The sequence below is a fragment of the Rattus norvegicus genome, chromosome 10, assembly GCF_036323735.1.
Source record: "Rattus norvegicus strain BN/NHsdMcwi chromosome 10, GRCr8, whole genome shotgun sequence".
Classification (NCBI taxonomy): Eukaryota; Metazoa; Chordata; class Mammalia; order Rodentia; family Muridae; genus Rattus; species Rattus norvegicus.
The window spans coordinates 75,339,430-75,358,355 of record NC_086028.1 but is presented as its reverse complement, the minus strand read 5'-3'; the positions used below and the strand labels follow the sequence as shown (position 1 = coordinate 75,358,355).

The following is an 18,926-nucleotide window of genomic DNA, read 5'->3' as shown; positions in this document are numbered from 1 at the left end:
AGTACATGGAACAGATGTGGGCTAGCTCACAACCACGGTCTCATCTTAGTTGTGCAGTATGATAACCAATGGAATATGCAACCTGCAGGAGCTCATAGTTAAATCAACAAGAAGCACAATACACATTTAATGGAACATTGTTAAATTTTTGACCCCAGGCACTGATTTCCTACTGGCACCTTCAGAAACCCTTTAGGATACATTAAGTGCTACGGAACATATTGTATCCCGAGATGAAAGCGACAGTCTTCCAGTAGAAGAAATGACATCTCCAGTTGAGAAACACACAACTGCTACTTTACAAATGAGATGAAGGGAGGTGGACGATTCGAAGTAGCCACAAAAGTAATAAAGGCAAGGGCTAGAAGGATGGCGGCACCAGAGTTAAGATCATGCACCGTTCTTGCAGAAGACCCAAATTCTGTTCCCTGGATCCATGCCAGGCAGCTTCCAACTACCTGTAACTCCAGTTCCAGGAGATCAGGCGCCCTCTTCTGGACTCCACGGGCACCTGCACTCACTGCGCAAACGCCAGCACAGCCTCTCAGGAATATACATAATTCAAATAAAATAAATCAGAAAACAATAAGGACAGCAGAAACTAGCATTTAAGAAGTTTCAGCAGCCATGAGCATGTATTATTTTGAGTGAAATGCACATTGAACTTTTGTATAAAAGCCATCGAAGGTGCTGTATTGGATTATTTCGGTATTAATTTAACTGTCCCCGCGTCATCTGTGTTCTCATCTACGTTTCTGTTTCCTTCTGACGTATCATTACAATCATCTACAATTGTCCATTGTTAAAATATAAAAAATATTAGTCTATTCTTCAAAATAAAGTACCTCTAATGCTGTTTGTTACTGAGAGTGAAAATTCTTTAAGGGGTGGTAAAGAATCAACTTATTAGAAAAAATATATATATATAGCACAGAATTTCCTAAGTACATGGGAATGCCAAGCCTATGTAGGTTTTTGGTGGAACGTTTCTGGAACACCACTTGCCAGGGTTCTCATCCTGTCCATTATTTGTCCATCATTCCTTAAGTACTTTCTAAGGTGAAGCAAGTGTTATTTAATGCTGTGCATATCCCGCGCTCCCCAAACGTTTAACATAAAAAGAAAGCTGATTCTTCTGTCTTAGAAATAGCCCTTAGGATTAAGTTTGTCGTTAAAGAAGATGAGTTATTCCCTACAAAGGGGGAACCGTCTTGACGCCTCGCTTTCGGTCCTCTCTATGCCCTATTTTCATTCTGGTAATTCATTCCAAAGTTGAGCCCATCCCCTCCTGGGCTGGTTCGGTACGAATGAAGTCACCGAGTTAGCGTAGGGCGGTAGGGTGAAATGTCTCTTTTGGTCTTACTCAGTCTTAAGCAAACAAACTTCTCTGATTTACCACCAGAGCCGTCTGACTCTCGCGTCTCTTGACTTTTTTGTTCCTTTGTCTCACCTTCCAGCACAACGCGCTGGAGGCTAGTAAAAACAGTCCAGAGGACAGAAGGACCAGGCCTAAGATGGAGATGACGGAACCATGGGAATTGAAGCTGTAAGCTACAGCGGTGACCACGATCCCGGTGATGAAGACCACCACGGCAAAGGGGATGATGCAGCGGTAGCAAGAGAGTTCGGCACCCCCGGTGGCGGCCGTCAGCTGAACCTCACTGACCAAGGGGACCGTGGTGACCACAACTTCACTCTTGGGGCTTTTCTCCATTGTCACAGGTGTGGGAGACTTCGGGCCTCCCAGGTTCTCTTTTGTGGGTTCTTCAGTCATTTTTTTTGCCCTGGGGGATGTTTCTTATCTCGCTTCACAGGCTAGGTTCAGAAAGCCTGACCAGGGTGGAAGCTGTGAAGAAGAAGGCGGGAGACGTCAGCTGAGACAGCAGCACGCGCCTGCAAATGGAAGCAGAGAGGTGGAGAGGCACCTCCTGTCCCAGGTCACCCGGGGAGCACACGTCCCACTTATTCCCATTTTAGGTTTGTTGGGGTCTTTCGCACCGAGTGCAAGGGAGAGCGAAGCAGCTGTGCACAGAAAAGGAGAGAGAGAAAAAGCAGGAAGCGCTTGGCAGAGTTTCACTGCCCGTGGTGGTCTACAAGTATCCTTTATAAGCGTCCTTCTTTGCGTCTCGCCCGTGTTTTCTCCAAGCACAGAAAAGCCTGAATCCTAATCCAAAGATGGCTCATTCAAGAGGAGAATATGCTATAAACAGTTCCCACAACTCCCTTCAGCGTGAGCTCTGCCAGTTTTCCCGGGCATGACACGCATTCTTTCCAAGGTATCACCCATTCACTGCTCATGAATTCAATGTCAGGACCAACAGCAAGTACACCAGCGACATGCTTCTCCATCAACTGACTTCTTAAACAGGGTGAACCGTAAAGTGTGTGCTTGGGACCTTTCCAACCCCACCCCACCCCACCTCAAGTCCCATCCATACCCCCACAACTCCGAGACTGAGGTACAGGTTAGGGAAAAAAAAAAAAAACCCTACGCGCCAATCACTTCAGGACTAATGATTAGAATGTGTCAGCAGACCACTACCCATATAAAAAGGGAAAAATAAGAAAAGGAGGTTTTGGATCTAGCTAATTTGGGGGGGGGGGGCTTTTTCAATGTTTCATACAAATTAACTATTCACCAACTATTAGAGTAACTAGCTGTGTTGTACAAATTCTCCATTTAAAAGCAACAAGGAGTTTTGTTATCCTGTATTTTATAAGAGGCTTACACAAATAAGCATAAATAACACACACACACACACACACACACACACACACACACACACACACACACCACATTTGGCCAATCGTTTTTCCTCGATGACCTTCTGTATAAAACTTGCCCCTTCCTAGCTCTTTTTGAACTTGAAGTCTTTAGTACAAAACTCAAGATCAAAAGGCATCTGGTTGAAACCCCAGTTTGAGAAACCAGGAAGAAGGTCTTGTATGAGGCTCAGAGCTGACACTGAGTCACGGACTGGCACCCCGGGAGAGGCTGCATAGTTGCAAAGACTGCAGATTTGTTGGAAACTTTAAGATCTTTGGTTGTATTAATCCTTTGAATGTATTAAACACTGACCAAAAATAAACACAACATTAAATCAAAACAGACCAAAATGTCATTCACCAGGCAATGAAAGTATTTAAGAGGTCTACCTGATGTAACTTGTATATAATTTGTAGTCACCAACAAATTAACTATTATCTAATTAATTATCCCTAATGATTAATTAATAATTAATGATTATTTATTAACCATTATCCAATGATACCCTAAAATTATTGTGGCTAGGTCCATGATAGGATATTTGACACTTTATTCAGAAATAAAATAGTTAAAATTAAAATCTCCCTCCCCTCAATGCTAAGATCGTCACAACTTAAAATCAAAGATTTGTCCCCAAATTAGCAACACATACCTCACAAAAAGGCAGTCCATTACCAGAGAAGCCACTTGACTTGGGAGAGAAGGACCAGCCAGAGTATTGTTGTCTCGTTCAACTTCTGGGAAAGAGCCTGTCACCCACGGGGCATTGGTAAAAGAACAGACCAGGGATTGCCTCTGAGGGACAGAACAGACATAAAATACTTAACTGTAGACAAGACTTTGAATCCCGGAGCTCTTCGTTCCTGCCACCCCAGCTCCTAAGTGAGGCTCGTCTTCCCCTCCCCTCTCAATTGACTCCCTCTTCCTCTAGCATGCCTCTCCCTGTCTTTTTTCCTTTCTTTCTTCTTTCTTTCTTTTTCTTTTCACTGCCAGCAGATTCAGAGTTTTGGCTTGCTCCAGCTCTGTTCAGGGACATGGTAATTCCGGATCATCACTTCACAGTCCCCAGAGAGAGGAGCCAGCGTCGGCTTTTCTTCCCACCATTTACTAAGCAGGCTGCTCTGAATTACTCGGTGTTTCTAGATCTTCCTCTGGCTTGCCCATCAGGCATATTCATAAGAGAATCCCAGAGTCAGCACTGCAGACCTAGCTGACTGACAGAACCGGGGAACAGAAGCTCCTCAGAGACAGGAACAGCTGTGGAGTTCTCAAGCTGCTGAGCCCAGCCTCTAGGTCAGCAAAGAACCAGAGCCTCAGACTCTGACAGTTTTCCACTCATGTATGTGTGAGCCGGCCCCTCCCCTCATGTTCCTTCATTTACAGAAGAGGAGGACGGGAAATACTACATTCCTGGTTATGCTGGGAAGTCCTGGTTAACTTGATTTAAGCAGGACTGCTTACTGCTTAAGGTGCTGGGGGATGAATGGCTTTGGCAAACCTGGAATCACCACCACCGTCACCAGCAACACTGCCTCTCTGGACAAAGCCCCTACTATGGGTGTGGTATGACATTAAAGACTGACACATGTTAGTATTAATTCTCATTCATTTGTAAGTGAAGTTATGGGGACATGCAGAGGTAAATGAATATGACTTAAGTTCACAAAGAAACTCTTGCTTCAGACCCCAGTCACATTTTTCCCCATACTGGAGATGGATCCCAGGGTCTCGTATGTACTAAGTAAGTACTTTATCATTCTGCTATATTCCCAGTCCACTCTCTGCCTTGACCCATGAATCCCTATGCCTCAGTTTCTTCAGTAGCTACAGTCACAGACTTCACCACCAGGCCCACTGGACCTCAGTCACGAAATGGTGCAAGCTCACCCACTGATTCTCACCCACTGAGCTTATTAAATGAAGAGTCTGAATAAGTAGCTTCGTGGTAAGCCCACCTATGCCAAGTCTGCTGTTTTTGGTTCCACTTTAACCAACAACACATCTTAAATAGTCCAACACACTCACACACACACACACACACACACACACACACACACACACACACACGGCACAGTATTCTTTCGAAGAATAAACTCAAGGCATCATCGATGACCCGACAGGCTCATGCTTTCTTAGAGTAAAGCCACTTGAAACTGTAAGTATTTAAAAAGCGTAAAGCCTGGGGTGGAAAATGTCGGTGGCAAAATAAGGGCACTGTGATGAGCTTGTCCCTGTGTCTAAAGGCTATCCCATGATTCCTTTCCTCTGTGCAAGTCTTACTAAATCCCGCTATAGTTCACTCATTCGAGTCAATGACAGAATAGCATTGTCTTTCCGTCTGAGGGATGCTAGCTTTCTTTAGCCACTGGCTTACCTCCTGGACCTCTCACCCTCCCAGCTCAGCCCTCCCCAAGGTGACGCAGAGAGACCAGGAGTCCTTTTCCTCCTATGTGAGCCAGAGCAAGTGTTCCTTCGTTCCAGTTGATCACACCGAGAAATCCCCGAGACCTGTCTGAGTTAGAGGTCCAACATGCTGGGTATAGGAGGAGGCCACTTGCAGGCCACTTGGAAACCCAGAATGCCATCATCCTCACGGCTTCCAACGTGAGTCTTAGAGAAATGGAGTCTCACATATAGCTAGTGACATCACTGGAGGTGAGTCTGGGCATCTTTGGAACCATGGCATTTCAGAAGAGGGTGACCTGGGGTCTAGGCTACATCAAGAAGAAGCCCTCAAAGAGAACGTCTTCCCACTTGAGAACTCTCGCCTTTGGGGCAAGTCCTTCCTAATTCCTACTGAAGGCCATTTTCTGCAAATCAAACAAATCTCCAATAGCAACCAGGAAGCTCTGAACATCACCTTATCCTACCGAAGACCATTTTCCCCTTGCTTCCTAAGCCAAAGGTAAGGAAATGAACCTACAGAGGGGAGAGAGGCATCCTTGCCCACAGCGAACCACCCCACCCCACCCCAGGGGCTGAAGCAGTAAGGAGAGACAGTGAACAGAATTGTGTCCCCAGGGTGGAAGGCCACAGGTTTGTTGCTACTCCTAACACTGACGATTCAGCCTTCTCCTGGTTTCAGGTGTGGTGTCCCATGCCACTGTCCCAGCACAATGTGAAGGCATCTGCCTAGGTATGAAGATGCCAGTCTCCAAAATCAGACGACTCCTGGTTGGAACCGGTAAATTTAAAGAAATGGAAAACTCAGGGATTAATCAGAAAGCATGCCAGAAGAGGTAGAAGAAGCATCAAGGACACAAGCATCTTTAACCAACCTTATCTCTTAAGAAAAAAAGAAATAAAAAGGAATTTCACAGCAACGCATGCAAAATGCCTTTGAATGTCCAGTCTTCCGCCCAGACAGTGCCTATCTGGTATAAAGCTCCCTGGGGAATCGCTTACTGGACACCTGGCCCCACGTGCAAATTTTCATCACAATGCATCCAGTCTTTTTTTTTTTTTTTTTTTTTTTTTTCTGCAAGCTCTCTGTGCAGAAGAAGGAGGAAATCTCCCTGGTTCTTTTTAGAGTGCAGGGCTTGTGAAGGCTCAAGTTTGGAAAACTTTTCTGAAGGCTTCCGAGTGCATGAATGGTAACAGTCCTCCCAGGGCGAACCCCGCCGGCAAGCATTCGACAAGTCTCTCCCAGATCTTTCAAAGAGCAAGGAAACCGAACCTTACCTTTCTCAGCCAGAAGCGGACTGAGACAGCTGCGAGCGCCGGCCAACAGCAAGGCCGAGAGTGGGATGCAAATCAGCACGCTAGGGACCGTACACAAAGTACTCAGCAAGACTTACAGACCATTAAGGGACCGGAGACAATTTGGTGAGAGGAAATTCCTTACATGCTGTTGTATTTTACTCTTTTTTTTTCCGTGCTCACACCATCCACTGTAATTACAGGAGTGAATCCCTAGTAATCCAATTATTTAAAAGGTCATTCAGAATCTCTCCTGCTTTGTTTTCTTAGTTTTAAATTCTTAGGCAAGCATTCTTTTTTAAGGTTTTTCTCTAACCTCTTTTTGATATCACTCCTTTGTAATGTGAAGCTGCAGAAAAGAACTCCTCTTTGGTCTTCTACATTACCGGTGGAGGGGGAGTGTGGGTAGGGGTGGCGGAGGGATGTGCATGGGTTTGGAAGGGGGAGTGGGATCCCCTGCAGATATGTCATCAGGACATTCAAGTGATAAAAGAAAAATCGATGGATAATAAGAGATAAGGTTGGGTGGCCTGTCATCATGAAGTCATGTAAACTGGTTCTCCAATGATTTGGAAGGGGGAGTGGGATCCCCTGCAGATATGTCATCAGGACATTCAAGTGATAAAAGAAAAATCGATGGATAATAAAAGATAAGGTTGGGTGGCCTGTCATCATGAAGTCATGTAAACTGGTTCTCCAATGGTCCTCATATGAGGATGCCAGATGGCATGGGGTTGCTAACACACTGCACCGTCACATCTCGGAAGAACTGAGGCCACCAAGAAACTCACAAATAACACCGTGAGGGAGAAAATTCCTCTTTACTTAAAAAACATCTCCTCTTCCTTAGCAATAAGGTACAGTTGCTTAGAGGGACCGCAGTGGACCGAAGGAAGGAGATGTCCAATACCAGGACAAAGAGGTCACTGGTGCAGTTCCCATCTGTAGGAGCCAAAGGCTGGGATGTTTCCACACTGCCTCTGCTGGCATTTTCTCTTTTGGGAAACACACTTGCGCTTTGCATTTGGGGAAGAATTGCCCTCACGTGTGTTTGATTATTCTCCCTCCCTCCCACTTTCGTTCTGCTTTTGCTTGGTGTGGTTGAGCTGGCTAGTTTCCAGCATCTAGGAAGATGCCGGTCCCTCAGGCTCCTCTCTGTCCAATCACCACATGAAGATCGCCGTCATCACCCAGCCCAGTTGAGTTCAGTGAAATTCGGGAAGCTGGCCAGCTTTTCTTCTAGCTATTTTTTTTAAAAGGGTGTGTCTACAGTTCTACTCTGAAATCAGGGGCATTTTGGAAAGCGATCTGTGCTTTTTGGATAGCATGTCTCACTTGCTATTCCCCCTCCCAAACACGTCCCGGGCATTTTTCTTTAAGTAGAAAGATCTACCAGTAGTAAGAGGAGGAAAGAATGTGCTTTAGATACAAACATAGTTTTGCTATTTGTTGGTGAAGTTCCAGGCGCGGCAATCCCTAAGATCCACACGTGGAGAGAAAGGATACCCTGGACCTCTTAGATGCGGGTCCTAGCTTCTGGTGGCTGGCACTTTGTTCAGGCTTAACTCTAGAACTAGCTTCCCCGTTGGGAATGGACCTCCCCAGTACACTGAAAGAAGAGGGACGGGGCATGTGAATGTTCATAAACACCTATCACACACCACACAGCTCAGGGACTGGTGTTTGTGTTTCCCCGTGCAGGATCCCGAGACTTAGCAGTGTGCGATACTTTAGCGGATCTGTACTACGAGGGAAAATGGCGGAACCAAGCCATAACTCCAGGGCCCTCTACCTTGTGCCCATCTATTGGCTATTGTTTTTGACTGCTTAAGATTCTATGAATAGTTCTCACTTGGGGGTTCCAGGGTGGCATACTGTCATTAGGTTTACTTTCGAGCAAGTAAGTACCCTCAAAAGAAACGTAATGGTTGAATTGCATGTTGTGTCCCCTATGATTCTGAGCATTGAGACGGGGCTGTGTTAGCAAGCAGATTTGAGTGGGTTTGAAACCAAGATTGACACAGGCTGCCCTGTGTGTGTGTGAGAGAGAGTGAATCTTGGGAAGGTGTTACAGTGGTAAGGACATTTCAGGGGTCTCCAAAACCATCCCTTATCCTTCTGAGAATAATAATTTTCCAATATTGATTGCACTGCTTTTGGAGGCCAAGGACTTAGTAAAGATTGTGGCTGAGCAGACAGAGAAGCAAAGGCAAAGTCAGGGCCTCATCTTGGAGCTAAGTCTTCAATGGGAAAGGCACAGGAACGCCAAGGCAGACACTCTGCATTTGAGACCATAGCAAGCTGCTACACATACCCCAGAGAGAAGTGATCAATTCTGGACGAGGTTTGGGAGCTACAGAGATGAGTGTGGACTGGAAGTTTCGTGCCAGACAAGCATTTGGCACTGTAAGGAATGAGGGGGAAATGTAATTCTGGGTAAAGGGAGTAATGTGCGTTACGTAAACACGACTTGGAAGAATCCGAATCTTCTGCAGAGAGTGGGGAGCAGCCTGCATGGCTCACACGGAAAACATCCAGAGTGAGACTGGAAATGGTTTATGGTTCTATTAGGGACCAAATGATGCATTGGAAGTCTATTTAGCGGGCAGAGTGGCTTTGAATAGTACACCATACTCAGCTCTGTAAAGAGTGGCCAGCACTAGAGTGTTGGAATATTCTGAAGAAAGTCATATGCGGGGGAGGAGACTGGGGGAGCAGGCAAGAACTCATGACACTGGGACCCTAAACTAGGAAGTGTGGACAAGCAAGAGTTAAGAAGACAGGGAAGGGGGTTGGGGATTTAGCTCAGTGGTAGAGTGCTTGACTAGCAAGCTCAAGGCCCTGGGTTCTGGGTTCGGTCCCCAGCTCCCAGGGAAGAACAACAAAACTTGGCAATGGATTTTATGTGGTACCAGCTATTAGGAGAGGGAGAGGAGTTTATAAGACTTTAAAGGCCACCCAATTAATAGTTTAATGAGACTGTCAGCAGAAATACTTGGGGACAAAGCACAGGTAGTTGATATGCATTTGATTTCATTACCTATACTGTTTTTGTGGATTTATTATTTCCTTTAGACAAATGATCCAAGGGGGTGGGTGGGTGCAAGAAATAATTCTGTTATACAATCAAAGATGTGCAGGGCCTTGTTAGACATTTGATGGAAAATGGGCGCGTGCTGGACTAAAACCACCACTTGATTGCCCCTAACTCTTGCCTTCTTCACACCATTCCCAAGTTCAGATTCTTCCTAGGGCTCACGAGTCGTGTCTTCTCACTAGAACAAAGGCTTGGGCTTTGCAACGATGATCGTGTTGCCAGTAAAAACAGGCAATCATCTTCCCACGGGGCCTCCGCAGAAGTTCACTGAGAGTAGAACCAGCTCACAAAACCTTTTGGAACGCATTCGGATCCACTTAAGAAGTCTTTGATGTCCGTGACGTGGGTGGGCAGTAGGAAAGAGAACAGTTTGCCCAGCTGAACTGAATTCAAAATAGAACTGTTTATGAACTTATGGAGCAGAGCAAGGAGGGCTGGCCATTGGCTTCTTTCTCTAGATTGAAAAGAAAATTAAAGTCGTATTTTATACGGACAGCCACACATTGTCTCCTTCCTTCTTGTTTAATTAAGTAAACTATACAGGAAGAGACACTATTGTCTTTGTTAAAGAAAGAAAGAAAGAAAGAAAGAAAGAAAGAAAGAGAGAGAGAAAGAAAGAAAGAAAGGAAGGAAGGGAGGAAGGGAGGAAGGAAGGGGAGAGAGAGAGAGAGAGAGAGAGAGAGAGAGAGAGAGAGAGAGAGAGAAGAGAGTGGAACTTGGTAAAAACCAATAACCCCAAGAGAGTGCATGGCCCCAGAAGGAGAACAAGATGTTTCTCCGACCATGACTCAGAGTGGGAAACCCAAGGCTCCAAATTCTAATTGACCACTTACACTCAGTCAGTAATTCTGCCATCCGGATGTTTGAGGGACGTCCAATTGGATGGTCTCAGTATTCTCGGGGGCTACCTCTCTCCCCTGATTTATTCCTTGTCATTTATCTTCTAAGATCATTTTACTAGGAAAACCTTTGTTTACTGCCCCGGTAGAACTCAATCATTTCCCTTCCTAGGGGCACAGCATAAGGGTTTGGATCGCTTCCACAGCAAAACCAGCATTTCTGACTCTCCGCACATGTTGTGCAATGAAAAGATCCATGGAGTGATCATCAGGAAACTTGGATTTGAATCTTCTTTTCTCTTTAAGGCAGTGAACAGGGGACCCCAACTGCTGGAAGTTCCATTTGTGACATCCCAAGTAAACCCTTTTAAAAACTCTTTCTTTCCTTTTCTTTTCTTTTCTTTTTCTAAGTGTACATGGGCTCAGTACATTAGAGCTGAGAGCAGTTAGGGGACATAGCTAATGCTGACACACAAGTCACCAGAGCGACTGTAGGAAACCTCACTTTAAAAAAAAAATCTGCAGTGTGTTATCTGTCCGCAAAGCCACTGACCTTGTACCGTGAACTGTGACTATCTATTTATTTCCATTCAGGAGTCTGGTTCAAGGACTGACTACAGAATAAACACTTCTTTGGTTCTGTGAGAAATTTGAGGTTTGCAATGTTTGCTCCCTGACTGACAATCTCGCTGACCGTGAGTCGATACAATAAGGTATGCAGAGACTTTCAAGTCACAGAACAGGCTGCAAAATTGATTCAAAAATCAAGCCCCAGGGGCCAGAAGGCACACTAACAGAGCCTCATCCTGCTGTGACTGATGTGACGTAAGTCAGAGACCTCAGTTCACAGTTTTATGTGACAGGACACATGTGTAGCCAACTCTAGGGAGGAGGGGTAGGAAAGCCCAAGGGTGAAACTCACTGGGAACAGGAAGCTCTCCTCCCTGGACCAACAAGGCTTTTGGACAGAGGAGCTTCACCAGCTTTGCAGAAGCAACGGGGCTCCTAGGGGGCTGCCATGAGGGTGTGTTCTGGTCACAGTGAGTGTGTATTTTCTTACTGATTCACTTCTCCCTGTCCACAGAATCCAGAAAAGAGACACTGCTATCGTATGGCTCTGCTCAATGCATTAGATTTCTTTATGATACATAGTCAGTTTTACGTTGCTTTAGGATATTAGAGGTGAGTGTGTGTGTGTATGTGTGTGTGTATATGTTTGTGTGCCTGTGCATGTGTGTGTGTGCCTGTGTATGTATCTGTGTGTGTGTGTCTGTGTGTGTGTCTGTGTGTTTGTTGTTTGTGTGTGTGTCTGTGTGTGTCTGTGTGTGTGTGTCTGTGTGTGTGTCTGTGTGTGTGTCTGTGTGTGTGTCTGTGTGTGTGTTTGTGTGTTTGTGTGTCTCTGTGTGTGTGTCTGTGTGTGTGTCTGGGTGTGTTTGTGTGTGTGTGTGTCTGTGTGTGTGTTTGTCTGTGTGTCTATGTGTTTGTGTGTATGTGTGTGTTCAGTGTGTGTGTGTCTGTGTGTGTGTTTGTGTGTTTGTGTGTCTCTGTGTGTGTGTCTGTGTGTGTGTCTGGGTGTGTTTGTGTGTGTGTGTGTCTGTGTGTGTTTGTGTGTATCTGTGTGTGTGTCTGTGTGTGTCTGTGTGTGTCTGTGTGTGTTTGTGTGTCTGGGTGTGTTTGTGTGTGTGTGTGTGTGTGTGTGTTCAGTGAGTGCTGAGAAGCCATGAACAGGCATTTCTTTATTCATATAAAATTTGAAGTCTCTAGTTTCCATTAATATGCCAACTTAAACAGGTATGTGAACTTAACCACACCGAGTACTCCCTTGGTGAAAACCCACCCATTCTCCCCTTTTCTTTCTTTTGAAAAGTTAATTTATTTGTTTAATCAAATGCTGCCCCCTTCTGCACCCCTCCCACAGAGACCTTCCTGCCATCCCCACGCCCCTTCTCCTTTGAGAGAAGGGCTCCCCAGTGGATCTCCTCCAACCCTGGCACACGAAGTCTCTGCCAGAGTAGGTGCAGTCTTTCTTACTGACGCCATACAAGGCAGCTCTGTTGGGGAACGGATACCACAGTCAGGCTATGACTTTAAGGAGAGCCTCCACTCCAGTGTTAGTGGGTCTCACATGAGACTGAGCTGCACTTCTGCTCCATATGTAGGGCCTTGTTCATGCCCGTGTATGTTCTTCGGTTGTTGCCTCCATCTCTTAGAGGTCCAGGTTAGGTAATTTTATCAGTTTTCCAGTGGGTTCCAATCCCCTCCAAGGTCTCGAATCCTTCCCCAAACTCTTCCACAGGAATCCCTGACCTCTGTCCAGTGTTTGGCTGTGGGTACAAACAGTTTCAGTCAGTTACTGGGTTAAAGCCCTTCAGAGGACAGTCATGCTAGGCTTCTGTCTGCAAACTTAACAGCTTCATTAATGAAGTCAGGGATTGGTGTTTGCCCATGGAATGGGTTTCAAGTTGGGCTGGTTATTGGTTTGCCATTCCTTCAGTCTTTGCTCATTTTGTCCCTGCATTTCTTTTAGACAAGACAAATTTTGGGTCGAAAGTTTTGTGGGTGGGATGGTGTTCTTAGCCCTCCACTGAAGGTCCTGCCTGGCCACGGGAGGTGGTCTCTTCCCACTCCATGTCTCCTGTTAGACAACTTGACTAAGGTCACAGGCACTGACTCCTGGGAGCTTCTGCCATCTCAGGTCCCTGGAACTTCTTAAAGATTCCCCTCACTCCCTCACCCCTGGCAGCTGCAGATTTCCATTCATTCTCCTGGTCCTCTGGGTCTCTCCCACTTACCTTCCTCCCTCTGCTTTCTATAACTCTTTAGTTCCCACTGCTAAGAGAGATTCGAGCATCCTCGCTTGGACCTTCCTTCTTGTTTAACTTCTTTGAGTGTATGTCTCCCCTTTTCTTAAAGGAGGAGTCACCCTCCTTCCACGGCCTGCCATCATGAATTGGCCTGTCAGCCTCAGACCCAGGTTGGTTCGCTTTTCAAATCTCAACACAGTATTTTGTGTTCCTACTCTTGACCACTCAAGATCCTGCTTGCCCATCTCTCTTTGACTCTCCTGTCTCCGCTTCTAAGACATCTTCCTTGATATGTCCTCCTCTGGGTTCAGACTACACATGTCTGAGAACCTCCCCTGGTCCCATGATGCTCTCTGCCAGTGCCCTGGTCCCATGATGCTCTCTGCCAGTGCCCTGGTCCCATGATGCTCTATGCCAGTGCCCTGGTCCCATGATACTCTATGCCAGTGCCCTGGTCCCATGATGCTCTCTGCCAGTGCCCTGGTCCCATGATGCTCTATGCCAGTGGTTCTCCATCTGGGCAATGTTGACCTTCAAAGATGGAAAGTTGCCTCACTGGGAAAGACTGTAATGTTCTTCCAGAACAACCAACAGCAAAACTCCCTGTTCCTCAGTGCTGCGTCCTGAGTCACAACCCCTCTAGTTGTGACAACCACATGTCTTCAGACTTTACTGAATCATCCCAAAGAACAAAACCTCCCTGAGTTGAGACCCTTGCTTTGAGCTTACCTATGCTACGTCCCTCACCAAATAAGGGAGGAATTGTGTGTTTATTTATCTATTCTAATTTAAGAGATTGAGAGCGTCTCAAGAACTTGGGGAATCCAAATTTATCTGTAACTCCTGCACCAAAGAAAGCATGATGTGTACTGAGACTAGTGGTATATATATATTTGGGTAAAACTCACTTGATAGGTTTCTGTTGCCTACACCAAATGCTTCTGCATCAGAGGCTGGACAAGTGGCTCAGTGGTTAAGAGCACTGACTCTTTCTTAAGAGAGCCCAGGTTTGATTCCCAGCACTCACTTGGGTAGGTCACAAATATCTGTTATCTCAGTTTCGGGAGATCCAATGCCTTCTTTGTCTTTGTCTGGCTCCCGAAGGAACCATAAGCATGTGGTACACAGACATACATGCAGATAAAAAACCCATACACATAAGTGAACATTGAAAAAAATTTAAAAAATGTTTAAAAGAAACTATCAGGTCTCAGTGGGCTTAAAATATGTCCATGTCACTCAAGTAGAAAAGGAACTGATAATGCCAGTCTTGTTACCCTATGGGGTGAGAGAGGACAAGTGTGTGGAGGGTACAGTCGCAGGCACAGCCACGGTGCAGACAGTATAGCCTATGAGTCACTGCTGCTCTGCTGGTTTTCTCTGACCTAGAGCCTGGACATCCTCAGCAGTGCCATCCTCTCTAACAGCATCCAGGGTGTTTCGTTAACGTAGATGGTTATAAATATAAATACGGGAAATACTATTAAAAATAACCAAACCCCCATTATAGCAGTGAGGCTGACACATTGCTGGACAGTCATAACACAGCACACTGCTGTATAGTACGTGATGAATGCCCTAACGGATGAGCCACCTAAGAAAGACTGAGCTCGGCTGAAGGAGCTTCCGCTACCCTAGGCCTGTCTGATCTCTGTGTCTGGGATGGATTGAGCATCCCTTTCTTTGCCTTTTTGAGCTAGTTCCAGGCTGCTCTGTGCTGGGATAGGCATTTCCTTGACTCCTGAATTCTAATGTCAGCGATAGGAGAGGAGCAAATCTTACTTTTTTTTTTTTTTTTTTGGTTCTTTTTTTCGGAGCTGGGGACCGAACCCAGGGCCTTGCGCTTCCTAGGTAAGCGCTCTACCACTGAGCTAAATCCCCAGCCCGAGCAAATCTTACTTTAGGGACTGCTCGAAATCCCCGGAGTTGGTCAGGAAGCTCATCCTGTTGTGAAGCAGGTTCTCACCTACAAGACCTGTGGCAGCACACAGCCTCCAGTCTCACAGGGGGACTTTTCTCGCACTCTGCTCGTCTTCTGGATCCGTGTCACTGTTTTGTAGCTTGAGTGTACACTTGGGGTATCCCATCGTGGTGGTATGTTACCCCATCACTGCGGCTGGCTGATCTATAGATTTCTCCGCTCTCTGGAGCAGAATTAACTTCAGATTGAGTTCAGCTTACACAGAACCCCTGTCAGCAGGTAAATAACCATGAGTCCCCATCAACTCTCCCAATATTAACCCAGGAGGAGCTAGACTGCAGAAGCAACTCCTGACTGCTTTCTTTGTAGCTTCTATCCTTGGCAAAAGCCAGTCTGGACCATTCTGTTGCCTCCTAAGAAACCAGTACTAAGCTTTCTTTTACTACCTGTCCTATACTGTAGTACATACTGCCTTTTCTTTTCTTTTTTTTCTTCCTTCCTTTCTTTTTCTTTAGTTTTCTTTAGTTTCTTTCTTCCTTTTTCTTTAGTTTTCTATTTTTCTTTCTTTCTTCCTTTTTTCTTTTCTATTTTTCTTTCTCCTTTCCTTCCTTTCTTTTTTCTTTTTTTCTTTCTTCCTTTCTTTCTTCCTTTCTCCCTTTCTTTCTTCCTTCCTCCCTTTCTTTCTTTCTTTCTTTCTTTCTTTCTTTCTTTCTTTCTTTCTTTCTTTCTTTCGCTTAAAAGAATGCTCCTTTGGGGGACAGGACATATGACTCCTTTGGCAAAGTGCCTGCCATTTAAGCTCGAAACACCAAGTTTGGATCCCAGTACTAATGTAATACCTGGGTATAATGACATGTGCTTGTAGCCCTCTGCTAAGGAGGCAGAGACAGAATTCCTGAACGTTGCTGGCCAGTCTATCTCAGGGGATTGTGAGCTCTTTGTCCAGTGAAAGACTTCCTCCATGTGCATGTAGCGTGCACAGGTGCACCTACACACAAACACATTAACACATACATACACTTATAACACACACACACACACACACACACCGAATATACTTCTTTTTTTTTTTTTTTTTTTTTTTTGGAGCTGGGGACCAAACCCAGGGCCTTGCGCTTGCTAGGCAAGCGCTCTACCACTGAGCTAAATCCCCAACCCCCTGGAATATACTTCTTTTAGACCAAGGTTAGGCCCTGTTTCCTGTACGAGATGATAGCTCTTAGTTTATGTATTTTATGTATATGAGCACACTGTAGCTGTCTTCAGACACACCAGAAGAGGGCATCGGATCCCATTACAGATGGCTGTGAGCCACCAGGTAGTTGCTGGGAATTGAACTCAGGACCTTTGAAGAATAGCCAGTGCTCTTAACCTCTGAACTCTTTCTCCAGCTCTGATAGCTCTTAGAGTATTGTTTATTGTTTTTGAACTGTATTGGTTATTGTAATGTTTTACAAGCCAGATGAAGGTTTAGACTGAAGGACGCGTTTTTATTTTTTGTTGTTTACTATTTCTAACCTTTACCAAACACAATTCAATCTTTTTCTCATGGAATTGAAATGGTTCTGTCCTATCCCTAAGTTGTTTTTTCTTGCATTCAAAACAAGTTTTTTGTTTGTTTGTTTGTTTGTTTTTTCTTCTGTTTTGCAGATCAACTAGGTTTACTTATTTATTTATTTATTTTTACTAAAACCGCCGTGAAGAAAACCCCTCATTTCTTAGAGCACTAACATTTTTCTAGTTGAGAACTTTAGAGAACTTGCACCACAGAGGTCCCCACGTGCTGATTTGCTTGCACTGCTCACCTGTGACTTTTCTGGGAGCTCTGAGGGCCTAAGCATGTTGGCACGCACACTGCTGAAGAAAACCAGCAGTCTGTAAGGACTTGGGTCAGTAAAAGAGAAATGAGAGATGAAGTTGGGGGTGTTGTGGTTTTGGAAACAGGCACAGGGTTTCAAATTTTTCTTTTTCTAAACAAATATTATTTTAAAACAGTCATTATTCAGTCACAATTAATTTCTTAAAATCTTTATTTATTATGTAAGTGTGTGTGTGTGTGTGTGTCTGTGTATGTGTGAGTGTAAGCACCAGTGTCCAAGGAGTCCAGAAGAAAGCATCAGATGTCCTACAACTGTCCTTAAGAGGGTTGTGAGACACTCAATATGGCTTCTGAGAACTGAACTCTGGGAGAAGAAAACAACCTAGGAAACAGAGGTCTGAACTACAAAGATAAACACAATTAAAATTAAGTGGACTTAAATCCTTTGGTTTCTAATAACAATGAATATTGTTCATATTGTCTGGAGTTTGAATGGAACCAGCAAGCTGGTTATACGTTAACATTTCTAGTAATTAGAGAAACATTATGGTGAAACCATTGCACATACATGCAGGCCTGTCCATAGACTCTCTGTCACACTCCATGAATTCCCAACCTTGTTCCTTCGCCTTTAAGAGAAAGACATGTTTACAGTGTGGGTGGCATTAAACCATTAAACATGAGAACGCTAAAAATGGGGAGGTAACAGAGGTTTCGCCCATGTTTCCAAACTCTCTGAATGGTTTCTTAATCAAAACCTTGTATCACGCTCAAGAACGACTGTCAAAATGTAAGTTTGAGTTCATTTGTGTGAGTCACCATTTGTAGACTCACCCATCAGTTATGAAACGAACTCCTAAAGCAACACCTATTGAAGGGGGTCACTGGGGACCTTCCTGAATCTAAGAAATGGCAGCCACGGAGTGCGCGTGTCCTTGTTAGGATGGGCTGTGTTTTATTCATTCATTCGTTTCTTTTAGAACCATCCCACAGTTTCTTCAGAAACACTCTGAGATTTAGTAGCACACTTCCTAGGTGTATATTACATTATTGTTGCGTGTGTGTGTGTGTGTGTGTGTGTGTGTGTGTGTTGCCTAGATATGTGTTTCAGAATTAAATCAATTAATATACTATTAAATTGGATTTTTTTCACTATGCATTTTCTATGTGTTTATTTGATATTTATTTATTTATTTATTTATTTATTTATTTATTTATTTATTTATTTATTGTGACGCAGGGAATCCCACCCTTTAGCTCTTGCTACCTCGGAACTCAACATGGAGACGAGGTTGCTCTCAACCTCTGTGAAGAGCTCCACGGGCTTCTTTCCCTCTCGGTGCTGGCATTAAACGTGAGTAACACCACACTAAGCCTAAATACTTTCCCTTTGGCCCATTCATTTTAATTTAATATTGTTCATTTGTTCTCCTTAAAAATTCCTTAGAAAGGCTGCATTCTGCACTGCGACAGTATACACAGCGTACGTCAGTACCTGGCAGAAAAGAGGTAGATAGCTATCTACTCACCGACGGCTACTTAGTCTCCGGGGAGCACACCGTGGGAACTGAGACGATCGGTAATGATAGAGCTGCAGTTAGTCTTATGCCTTACGAATTTCATGCGAAGATTAGTGAAAAATAACAATTACCAGTGTTTTGAAGCCTTTCACCATGCCACACACTCTCTTTGCCTCTATCTTGCGCCCTCTACCGACGGCAAAAGGCATTGACTAAGCAAATTAACTAAATCAAGATCACAGTTCTGTCCAGTCTTTGATTAAAGTTACAACCTAAAAACAAAAACAAAAAACCCATGGTTTATCTCTTTGAAAACACAGTCATAATGCTTAAAATGAAATAATATCGACAAAATTTAGGAAAAACAAAAATCATTCTAATCACCCCTCCAACAGAACTATCAACATTTATTGTGCTTTTGTCCTTTTTTTTTTTTGACATATGAATGTTATTTTTCTTT

General features: G+C 44.6%; 2 protein-coding genes across 7 annotated transcripts in view; one reads left to right on the top strand and one right to left on the bottom strand.

Moving 5' to 3' along the window:
• Nucleotides 1–607: 607 nt before the first annotated feature.
• Nucleotides 608–6,465, bottom strand: Tmem100 (transmembrane protein 100). 4 transcript variants are annotated; one of them, NM_001017479.1, is made up of 3 exons: nt 6,449–6,465; nt 3,420–3,562; nt 608–1,846 (listed from the first exon to the last, which is right to left on the bottom strand). In NM_001017479.1, exon 3 carries the CDS (start codon nt 1,772–1,774, stop codon nt 1,370–1,372), a length of 405 nt encoding a protein of 134 aa, NP_001017479.1. In that variant the 5' UTR covers nt 1,775–1,846; nt 3,420–3,562; nt 6,449–6,465; the 3' UTR covers nt 608–1,369. The 4 variants fall into 4 exon arrangements, with proteins under 4 accessions (NP_001017479.1, XP_063125726.1, XP_063125727.1 ...); XM_063269656.1 differs by lacking the exon at nt 6,449–6,465 and adding an exon at nt 6,046–6,409; XM_063269657.1 differs by lacking the exon at nt 6,449–6,465 and having other exon boundaries at nt 608–1,893; nt 3,420–3,695.
• The window catches only part of Pctp (phosphatidylcholine transfer protein), a 45,921-nt gene continuing 33,431 nt past the window's right edge, over nt 6,437–18,926 (top strand). Inside the window, exons 1-3 of one of the 3 annotated variants that reach the window (XM_008767983.3) lie at nt 6,437–6,592; nt 18,187–18,300; nt 18,394–18,525. The gene's annotated coding sequence lies outside the window, so the exon portion shown is untranslated. Of the gene's footprint in view, nt 6,593–11,376; nt 11,443–18,186; nt 18,301–18,393; nt 18,526–18,926 lie in introns of those variants that run through there. The other 2 variants (XM_039085770.2, NM_001322798.1) reach the window with 2 other exon arrangements.

What these genes read in the sequence shown, in the direction of transcription:
- Tmem100 (NM_001017479.1), bottom strand. Translation starts at nt 1,774, where the DNA reads ATGACTGAAGAACCCACAAAAGAGAACCTGGGAGGCCCGAAGTCTCCC.